Here is an 11,137-nt window from a genome sequence, read left to right as displayed (position 1 = left end):
CGATGTCCTTGAACACCACACTCGGTACAGGTCACCTTGGGGCAGTGCAGATAACTGTGGTCATCTGTTTCGCACAGGCGGCAACGAAAGGACACAGAGGAGGCGGCGACGGCGGGAGACGTCTGCATGCTTCAAACTTCAGTCAACAACTGATGAGGAAAAGCTGGAACACCTCGAGTTTATATATAGAGTCGATGACGTCACGCTGATGCGAACCACCAATCAGCATCACCGGCCTCGTGTGACGCGACGTCATAGGGATGTGTGACGTCATGGGCCTGCCCCTCGGAAACAAAAAAAAGCACTTCACCAACTCCTGGTGCACTCCATGAACTCCTAGTGCACTCCACGAACTCCTGGTGCACTCCACGAACTCCTGGTTGACTGACACTGGCCGATAAAGACCAACACTGCCAGCACTGGCTCACTCTGTTCAGCCTACGATGACGTCATAGCGTGACGTCATAAACCGTCTATATAAAGCTGGCTCCGCGTGGGTCTTGTCAGTTCTCATCATGCCGTCAACGACCACGAACAGCGATGAACTTGAAGCAGAAGACCTTGAAGAGGATTCTGAGCCCTACCAGTTGGAGCCGGCGTCCAAACTAGTCACTAAAAAGTTCCGTACTGACAGTCATCGCTACAAGCTTAGGTTTAACCCAGCATGGCTGCAACGTCAACAACCTGAAGACTTACCCATCGTTCTCAGGGATCAATTTGATGCCATCTTGCAAGATCTCAGAAACGAAGTGAATGGTCATGATGGGGATCGAGTGGGACTGACCCTAGAACACCCTGCTTTGGATACACCCATTCGAATCACGTTTCGACGTATGGAGAAGCTCCAGGGGGAACACATCATGGCCAAAGTGGAAAACGTGCAACAGAGTAACCGTGACTTGAACATCGACGACACGATGGACATTTTCTTACTGCACGTAGATGATCCTGATCGTCTTGGCGAGGGACACGGTCGTCTCAAACACATTGTTGGTTTGAACGTTTTCCTGGAAAAGAAACAATGCATTGTCCAAATCAAGAATGAAAACGATCCACTCTGTTTTGCTCGCGCCCTCGTCGTGGCCAGCCATCATGTCCACCAACCGGATCCCGTGACGAAGGAATGGACCCAGCAATGGAGATACATCCGCGATCATCGTAGACCCGCTCAACTGAAAGCAGCCAAGGCCTTATTTCGACAACTGAAGATCCCCGAAGGACCGTGTACAGGGCATGCCACGTGGGACTTGTTCAGTCAACGTTTGGCTCCTTATTATCAACTCAAAATTTACTCTCAGGATGTCATGAATCGGCTCCTGTACAAGAGCGAAGTGTCTCAACCGACCAAGATCCTGCACTTGTATCATCACCATCACCACTACGATGTCATCACCTCCATGGCCGCTTTTACAGGTTATTCGTATTACTGCGACACCTGTGACCAAGGATACGATCACCCAGAAAATCATCGCTGCACTCGGGAATTTTGCTGCCATTGGTGCCTACATGCTGGGTACTGTGGTGACGTGGTCAACGAAGGACTCTCCTGCCTTCAATGTGGAGGATGGTTTCGCAACCCCACCTGTTTTCAGCGCCATCAAGCAGCTTCCCCCAAGCATCCCAGCACCTGCTCCACCATCCACACTTGTCACCGTTGCTATACCAAAGTCAACGTTCGACACATCCAGGGGATGACCAATCACAAGTGTGGCACGAATCGTGATTGCAAAATCTGCAAAGAGCCCTTGAAACCCAACCATCAGTGTTACATGACACCCATCGAACCACCCAAATGCAACGACGATGGCGAGAAAAGGAATGAAGACAAAGAACGGCAACAGCGTCAGTTTATCTTTTACGACTTTGAATGCACCCAAGATCAAGGCACGCACGTTACCAACTTGTGTGTGGTGCATCTGGGATGCGGTAAATGTATTTCCGAGGCCTCGAGCGAACTTTGCAAAAAGTGTCCCTGGCGTAAAGAAGGAGAAGGACCTAGCCGCATGAAAGTGTTTCGAGGGGCGACCACCTTGAAGGACATGGGCGACTGGTTGCTCAGTCTGGCAGAAAAGAAAACTGCAAAGAAACGGAAGGCACCATCACCAAACCGCCCACCCTCGAAACGCGCCAAACCATCCTCCCCAGTTGATGTGGAACAAGAAGAAGATGATGACGAAGAACAAGAAGAAAACGTTGCCATTGACGATGACGATGTGTTGGTCATGGCTCACAATTACCGTGGGTATGATGGACACTTACTCCAACAGTACTTCCACCGCCATCTCGTGAAAGCACCGCAGGTCACGCTACGAGGGAATCACATCTTGCAGATGACTGTGGGGCGTCTCGTCTTTAAGGATTCCCTCAATTTCCTCACCATGGCTCTCAAACAGTTTCCAAAAACGTTTGGATTGACGGAACGCAAGAAAGGATACTTTCCACACTTTTTCAACACTGACCATAACCAAGGCTATGTGGGTCCTTATCCTCCCGCCTCCACTTATGATCCTGACAGTATGTTTCCTGCAGAACGTCAAGCTTTCTTGACCTGGTACGATGCACGAGTGGCTGAAGGGGCCGCCTTTGATCTGGACTGTTGGCCTACTGTCAGAGTGATGTGGATATTTTGCGTCGAGGTTGTGCTGCCTTTCGTCACATCTTCATTCAGCAGAATGACGTGGACCCTTTCTACGAAGCAGTGACTCTCCCCATGGCTTGCATGCTCACTTTCAGAAAGCTGTTTTTGGAACCACGTACCATTGCCATCATACCTCCTCAAGGTTATCGTCCACAGCGTCGTTACTCTCTTCAGTGTCTGCACTGGTTGAACTGGATCATGCATCAACACCCTGGCCTCCACATTCAACATGCTCGTAATGGTGGGGAAGCTGGCTTTGATGGTGGTGATGGCAGTCGCTACACGGTGGACGGTTACGATGCCAACACGCGTACCGTGTACGAATACCTGGGTTGTTTCTGGCATGGCTGTACTCGATGTTACAAGACAGACCGATGTGAACCCCATGCCACCCTGGGCACAGCCCCTTGGGAACGATTCCATCACACCATGTACCGGCTCGGTGTGTTACGACAGCATCCTGACATCGACCAAGTAGTGACCCAGTGGGAATGTGATTTCTTGAAAGAACAGAAAGACAACGAGGATCTGAGAGCGTTCCTGACCACCCTGCAAGGACCTCATGCTTACCTGCCTGACCCATTGGATCCCAGAGAGGCTTTCTTTGGAGGACGCACCAACGCCACCAAACTCTACTATGAAGCGAAGGAAGAGGAAGAGATCAAATATGTGGACGTGTGTTCTCTCTACCCTTACATCTGCAAGTATGGTACGTACCCCTTGGGACATCCCGAGATCAAGGATCATCCTCCCGTGTCAGACTTGTTTGACCTACATGGACTCATTCAGTGTCGGGTCTTACCACCCACGGACCTCTACCATCCCGTGCTTCCTTACCGCGTCCATGGCAAGCTGCTGTTTCCTCTGTGTCGCACTTGTGCTGAAGAAGAGTTTGTTGGCTCCTGTCCCCACGGTGACGAAGACCGAGCATGGGTGGGCACCTATGTCAGCAAGGAGTTGCAGTATGCCGTTCAAGAGTGCGGCTATCAAGTCCTTGACATCTACGAGGCTTGGCATTTTGACAGTCTCACCACCTACGACCCTGACACGCAAGAGGGAGGATTGTTTGCCAAGTATGTGAACAATTTCTTCCAGATCAATCAAGAGGCCAGCGGATACCCTGAAGGTTGTACAGACCCCGAGGAGTACATCAGGGAGATTCAGCAAAAAGAAGGAGTCACGTTGGATCGTGCTCACATTCCCAAAAACCCTGGACTACGTGCCCTCGCGAAAGCCTGCCTAAACAACCACTGGGGCAAGTTTGGTCAACGTATCGGGTTCGACAGGACAGAGTACATCAGTTCTCCACAAAGGTACTTTGCCCTCCTTCGGGATGAACGGTGCCAAGTAAAGAATGTCAACATTATCAACGAAGACCTCCTCTGTGTCACGTATGAACCTCGCCCAGAATTTCACGACCCACATCCTGCTCACAACGTGGTGATTGCAGCCTGAGTCACAGCCCAAGCCCGTCTCAAGCTCTACTCCTACCTGAAACCTTTGGATCGCCGCGTCCTGTACTTTGATACAGACAGTATCATTTACATTCATCGTCCCCTACAGTACAACCCTCCCCTGGGAGATACCTTGGGAGAACTCACCGACGAGCTGGGAGGGGGCAATAGCATTCAGATCTTTGCCTCGGCAGGGCCCAAAAACTACACCTACAAGCTACGACATCCTCAACCCGACGGCAGTGTAGTAGCTGTCAGCAAAGTCCGAGGATTTACTCTCAATCACAGGGCAAGCCAATACGTTCACTTTGACAGCATGAAGAACCTCATCTGTAAGAGGGATCGAGTCAGCATCACAGTCCCCTATCCACGTCGGATCATACGGACAGGACTCCGCCAGAACAACACCTTGCTGTCCAAGGACACCAGCAAAGTGTACCACATGGTGTACACCAAGCGACGCGTGATTTACGATTCCGAAGGCATGCCCGTCGAAACACTACCTTATGGCTATAAGGGCGAGTGACTATGCCTGTGGACTCAACAAAGGGACTGTTGTTGTGGTTGCTGATCATGTCATGGACAAGAAAACTGGTGATACTGTATACATGGTTTGTTTCTTTGTATGTTTATCAAGAGTCATAAAAAACATCATGTGATGTATGGATATTCATGTGTCGTGTCATTTGTCTTCAGGGTTAGACCTGGTGGAGTCCATGGTCACCCTTTTTTATGATGATCTTGTTAAGCACAGACCTGGTGGAGTCCATGGTCGCACACCCTCCTAACACCTCATTGGTCAAACCCTGTTGTCACGTGTCATAAAGTCACGTGTCCTGACGTCACGCGTCATAAAGACCTCCTCAACGCAACTCCTCATTCCGACTTTAGTCGTCAGAGAGAGAGCACACACACACTCACCTCTTGGTTTTCGGTATGTTTCGGCACCCCCAAGCCAAAAAACACAAAAGGATGGAGTCCGTTCACTGTGATAAGCTCAGGACCACTCGCCTCAGTCTCGTCGTAGCCATCAAAGATATCGAAGCTGTGGTCGACAAATTGGTGGAGTTTAAACTCCTTACCCTCTTCATGAAGGCTGACATCATGGAGGTACCACAAACCTCTTACAATTGGATCAGAGCTTTATTAGATGTTCTGCCCCGGCGAGGACCCCAAGCTTACACCCTCTTTTGCAAAGCGTTGAAAGAATGTGGCGAGACAGACGCCATGAGAGTGTTGGGAGTAGAGACTCCCACAGAGACTCCCACAGAGACTCCCACAGAGACTCCCAGAGAGGCTCCACCCAGTGACAGACGACAACTGACTCTGCAGGATGTTTGGGATGATCGTAGAAGGCTGATCTTATGGAGGGACGGAGTCACGGAGTCACTTCTTAGAACAGGACAGAGAAGCGATGCAGAACCAGTCACAGTGACAGAGACGACCGAGTGATGTCATCCAAGGTCATGACGTCATCGCATGTGTGTGTATATATAAAGAAGAGTTTGTGTGTGAGACTTGTCATTCATCATCATGTTGTTCACGTTGCTGTTTGTGATCGCCACGTATCTGGAAGAGAGACACTTCTTAGAACAGATCAGACAAGCGGTGCAAGAGGCGGTGCAGAAGCAACAGGCTCGTGACGCCATGCGTGACGTCAATGCGTGACGTCAATGCGTGACGTCATAGCACGTGCAGCTGCTGTATAAAAAACTCGGGATCCATCGAGACGTCTTCAGTCGTACCAGTTCAGTCAGCATGGCAGCATCTCCACGTCAGCACAGTAAGTATGGTTTTCACTTACTTAACTCAACAAAGTACACGACCGCACAGAGCATTTGTAGGCCCGAGGGCATCATGCTTGCACAATGCAACCGTCGAAACGTTGATGTTAATATTCTTTTTCCATTTCATGTTATAGGTACTAGAGATTGTTCACTGCTCCCTTCTTCCAACATGGACCACATCATGAGGGCTGAATACATCCAATCCCCTTCGAGGTACTTTGCTCTTCTCCAGGATGAACATTATCATGTGAAGGATGTACTCATCATCCATGAGGACCTCATCTGTGTCACTTATACCGTTCGTAAGTCGGAATCCTCCAAAGAGACAAAAGTCAAGACACCCAAGGCCGTCCCTCCTAAATGGGTGGTGATACCACCACCAGGGACAACCCCTGCCGCCACAATGACGAGGAAGACACAGAAGGAGGAGGAGGTGGTGGTGGTGGTCAGCAAGAAGAAGAAGAAGAAAACACCCACCAAGAAGACCCTGGTTAATCCTATGGATACCCCGGCCACGGCTCCTCCAAAACAAAAGAAACAGAAGTTGGAGGAGAAGGTTCCCGTCAAGACATCCCCTAAGAAGGTGTCCAAGAGTATCTCTCACAAGGGTCCCTCTCCCAAGAGTGTCTCTCCCAAGAGTACTTGTCTCAAGAGTACCCTTCCCAAAGCTACCCCTCCCAAAGGTACCCCTCTCAAGGGTACCCCTCCCAAAGGTACCCCTACCACGAAGAAGACGAAGAAGAAGGAAGCCCCTACCACCCACACCACCACCAAGGCAGCAGACCCACAGAGTGTCAAGAAACAGATGACGTCTGATGTGCTGTGGAACAATGATCAGCAAACTGTTGATGTCAGCCCCGACAAGTTAGCCTCTCCTGCTAGCCCCGACGCAACACCCCACGATGAGTTGCCTCCTGATCTACAAGACTTGTATGATCTACTACCGATGCTGTCACCAGAGATGCCACCGTCGACTGTCCCCATGACTGATACAAAGCAGACAACAACAACAACAGTGTCAGGGGAGACTTCCGCTGACACGTCTGCTCATTCAGGTCTGATGACGACGGATCCCATGATGACATCCGTGATGGCTCCAGAGACGACTTCATCCGGGACGACTGCATCCGAGATGACTTCATCCGAGATGGCTTCAACCGAGATGACTGCATCAGAGATGATGCCTCCCGAGGACTATCCAGACATTCCCATGTTTAACGATGAAAATCATTTTCATCCTGGACAAATGGACTTTCTACGTTGTTCGACTTGTAATCCCCACGACCATTTGAACTGGTGGTGATCTGTTGTTGTTGTTGTTGTTGTGGTTCACAAGTTGTTGGTGTTGTTCCAATAAAATTCAACGTGAATGGTTTGAATGTGTTGTATATATCTTCAAGGTTCATCGATCCTTGAGGTCATTTCTGGTGTCACCTGCAGGGCGATAAGACGTATGTCAGGGACACTGTCAGGGACACTGTCAGGGACCATGTCAGGGACACTGTTAAGGGGCGACGACCTGGTGGATGCCATGGTCACCCCACTCACATTACGTCATCCTTTTACCATGTTGATTGCAGGCCCTACAGGGTCGGGTAAAACGTCGTTCGTCAAAGCGTTGCTGGAACACATGTTTCAACCAGGGATTCTCGATCTACCCCCTCAGGGGATCGTTTGGGTGTACAGTGAATGGCAACCCATGCACGAAGATTTGGAAGTGTTGACATCAAAGTTATACCTTCCCCTGACCTTTGTGCAAACCATGAGCGAAGCCAACACGCAGTTACCTGCAGCAGGGTCTGTTGGGGCTGGGGGTGGGGGTGGTTTGCCTGCACCCCACTGGTTGATCATTGACGATTTGCTGGGCGATCATAGCAAAGAGGAAGAGGCAGACGTGTTGCGATGGTTTACCAAGAAAAGTCATCATCGCAACACGTCCGTGTTGTACCTGACTCAAAACCTCTTTGCCTCAACACCTCATCATCGCACCATTAGTTTAAATGCTCACTATCTGGTGCTGTTTAAAAACCCGAGAGATGCCTCTCAAATGGATCACTTGACTCGACAAATCTTTCCAGGACAGACGGCTTTCCTTCGAGAAGCCTACGAGGATGCCACCTTGGCTCCTTATTCCTATCTGTTTCTGGACTTGAAACCCACCACGGCCAAAGAGCATCGTGTGCATACCCATCTCTTTCGCAACCCCACCACCCTTTACGTTCCCAAGTGATAAATAGCGCTGACTGTCGACCTGACCCATCAGTTGAGTCTGACCTGCCATGGGAAACAGACGAAAACAGACCCAGCCCCGCAAACGTGCTGTTGTTGCCACAGGCTTGTTTAAACCCGCTCATAAAACCCTCCCCACCACCTTGGGACGTGATCCCACCGAACGTCATCGCTCGGGTGTACAACGGTTGTACGAAAGTCTCAGAACACCTCTTCTTCCTGCTTCCACCTCCTCCTCTGCCAAACCCAGAAGACCTTCCTTAAAAGAGTTGTACCCCGCCACTCCCACCATGGCGGCAGCAGCAAACACGTTTGTCCCTGTCTATACGCATCGTGCTTCACCTGCCGTCACCTTGTCGCCTCCTTCTTCTTCTTTTGATGCCACCCCTTTGTTCTCGTCGTCGCCGTCTCCTACCATGATTCAACCCTTTCAACCCTTGACGTCTCCGGCCATGATTCAACGACCTCGTGCTCCTAGCTCCACCAAACCGACACGCTCCAAACCGACGACACGCAGAAGAGTCAAACCCATCCGCCTTGTGAAACGCTTGCCTTTGGCAGAGAGTGTGGCTATCAAAGGACGTCATCGGCTGTTGCAATGGTTTGCCATCGCCGTGAGAAATATGCGAGCAGGGCGTGTTCCTTTGAAAACGCAACACAAGACCTGGCTGTTGAGACACCAAGACGTCTTGACCAAGATCACTAATCCACGTTTGCCTGTGGATGAACGTCTGAATTACCTGATGAAACGCAGTGGCAGTGGAACGTTGGCAGGCGTGTTGACACGCATCTTGTTGAACTGGCAGTCCTACCTGCAGGAGGAACAACAGAAGCGACAGCATCCAACTCGTCGCCAAAGGAAACCTCAAGGGAAACCTCAAAGGCAGCCTCAAAGGTCACCTCAAAGGCCACCTCAAAGGCAGCCTCAAAGGAAACCTCAGGGGCGTCGTCACTCCAGGAAACAGACCAAGAAGGGCAACAACAAGAAAACAGACCCAGGGGCAGCCTTGACCCGCATGGTGTTACGAATCCAGAAGAAAAAGAAGAACAAGAAGACAATGGCATTACTCCCACTTCCTCCACCAACGCTACCCTAAATAAATAGAGGTATTCCATCCTTATCCTCGTCAGTTCCATGGTAGCAGCAGCAGCAGCAGGAACATCATGTCTGCCCGTTTGAAACGTCATAAAGAAGCGCTCTGTCATGTGTGTAGTCCTACAGCAACACCAGCCATGCAACAGGCTATTTTGAAACATGCTCCGTCTGAACTGATTCAAGCCATCTGCGAATGTGTGGTGAATTTGTATGGAGGTAACATTCCCATGACAGCACAGCAACGCCATCGTTTACAAAAGCATGGACCCCTCATGCATACGTTGATGAAAAAGAAAGTGTCTGTGGCCAAGAAACGCAAACTGTTACAACAGAAAGGCAGGGGATTGGGTCTCTTGTCTGCCTTGGCCTCGGTGGTGGGTCCTTTGGTGTCTGGTGTGTTGGGGCGATGATCATAAATACAGGGATCCTCTCGGATTGGGGTTAGTTGTCTCTGCACCATGATGAAGCATGCACGGAAAATGGTGATGGTCCCCGAAGAGGTATGGCAAAGTCTGCAAGACGAAAAACGACAACGTCATTTGCTCAAGTCCAACCTGTTGGAACAGAAACGGTTACACACGCTTCACGATATGGATACCCTCGTGCGTGATGACACGATTCCCTTCAGGGACAGAGAGCAGCAGTATAACACCTTGTTGCAACAGATGTTGGCGTTTCAAGACAAAGCAGCAGCAGCTGCAGCAACAACAACAACAGCACAACGCACCAGCCACACGCAACCATGGAACGGAATCCCTGCCAGCACCAGTCAGGAAGGAACAACACCCCTCGGGAAAGGAGGGACTCCCCCTTTCCTAGCTGCTCCCTGTAAGTACGGTTTTACTTACTGAATTACACTCTGGCCTGTGTAGAGGTCGCCTAGAAGTCTTAGGTCTACAAGTCTTAAGACTAAGAGAGCTGTCATCCTAAGCATGGAGAGCGCGAAGCCGGTTACAGAGTCACTGACTCATGTTGTTCTTTGATTCTTTTGTTTCAGAACACTCCTCCTCCTCCTCTGACCTCATTCTGAATGACGTGGTGCAAACGATTCCTAAAACGCTGCAAGCCAAGGCCAAACAGTTGATGGCACGGATACAAGCCCATCCTGACTTGGGTTGGAATGAAAACGGCCAATTCGTGGTGGAAGGGGAACCCATGCCTGGGACTCACATGGTGGATCTCATCAATGATCTGGTGCGACAACGTACCAAAGCAGATCCTCCACGGGGTTGGAACGTTCTGGCTGAGTATCTCGCTTCCAGCAACGTCCCTCATGAACTGATTGGCAACCCTCTCCGTTGGTCCTGGATGATGAAAACAAAAGGATCATCATCCACCACCCAGCAACCTGGCACACGACAGGCAACACCACCTGACACCCCTGTTAAACGTCCAGGAGGAGAAGCCTTGTTTTTAACACCACCTCAATCGAATCTTGCTGGCGTCAAGAAGAAGAAGAAGAAGACAGAGACTCCCTCTTCCCCTCTGAACCGAGTGCGTCAATGGATTGACTTTTAATCATAAAAGAGAGCAGAGGGTGACATCTACAACAGTGTTAGCATGAGACGTCCCAAGAGAAACAACAACAACAGCAGCAAGTCCTCCTCCTCCTCTTTGTCGCCTGCCTGGGCACGATGGCTTCACCATACTTATTACGATCCCAAACATCCGGCAGGCTATGGAGGGTGGCATGGTTTGTGGCAAGCAACAGTCAAAAGCAAGCCGTGGGATCCCAGAAAGGGAAATCCCAGAAGGGAAAACGACAGAAGGGGAAACCCCCACTCACGCAACATCAGGTTCGACAATGGTTGAAAACCCAGGACACGTACACCTTGCACAAACCTGCCCGACGATCCTTTTCCAGGGATCATTACCGTGTGAGCGGCGTGGACGAATTGTGGCAAGCCGATTTGAGCGACCTCCTCGCCTATCA

The 11,137-nt window shown here is 50.4% G+C and overlaps 2 protein-coding genes across 2 annotated transcripts; both read left to right on the top strand.

Moving 5' to 3' along the window:
• The first annotated feature begins 2,710 nt into the window (after positions 1–2,710).
• On the top strand, positions 2,711–4,618 carry LOC137280767 (uncharacterized). The gene is made up of 2 exons (XM_067811981.1): positions 2,711–4,078; positions 4,202–4,618. The coding sequence occupies exons 1-2, from the start codon at positions 2,711–2,713 to the stop codon at positions 4,616–4,618; spliced, it is 1,785 nt and encodes a 594-aa protein (XP_067668082.1).
• A 1,430-nt stretch (positions 4,619–6,048) lies between these two features.
• Positions 6,049–7,182, top strand: LOC137280766 (uncharacterized). Its single transcript, XM_067811980.1, has one exon. It carries the CDS (start codon positions 6,049–6,051, stop codon positions 7,180–7,182), a length of 1,134 nt encoding a protein of 377 aa, XP_067668081.1.
• The last annotated feature ends 3,955 nt before the right edge of the window (positions 7,183–11,137 follow it).

The sequence above is a fragment of the Haliotis asinina genome, chromosome 4 (assembly GCF_037392515.1).
Source record: "Haliotis asinina isolate JCU_RB_2024 chromosome 4, JCU_Hal_asi_v2, whole genome shotgun sequence".
NCBI lineage: Eukaryota > Metazoa > Mollusca > Gastropoda > Lepetellida > Haliotidae > Haliotis > Haliotis asinina.
This window is presented reverse-complemented; position numbering and strand designations above follow the sequence as displayed.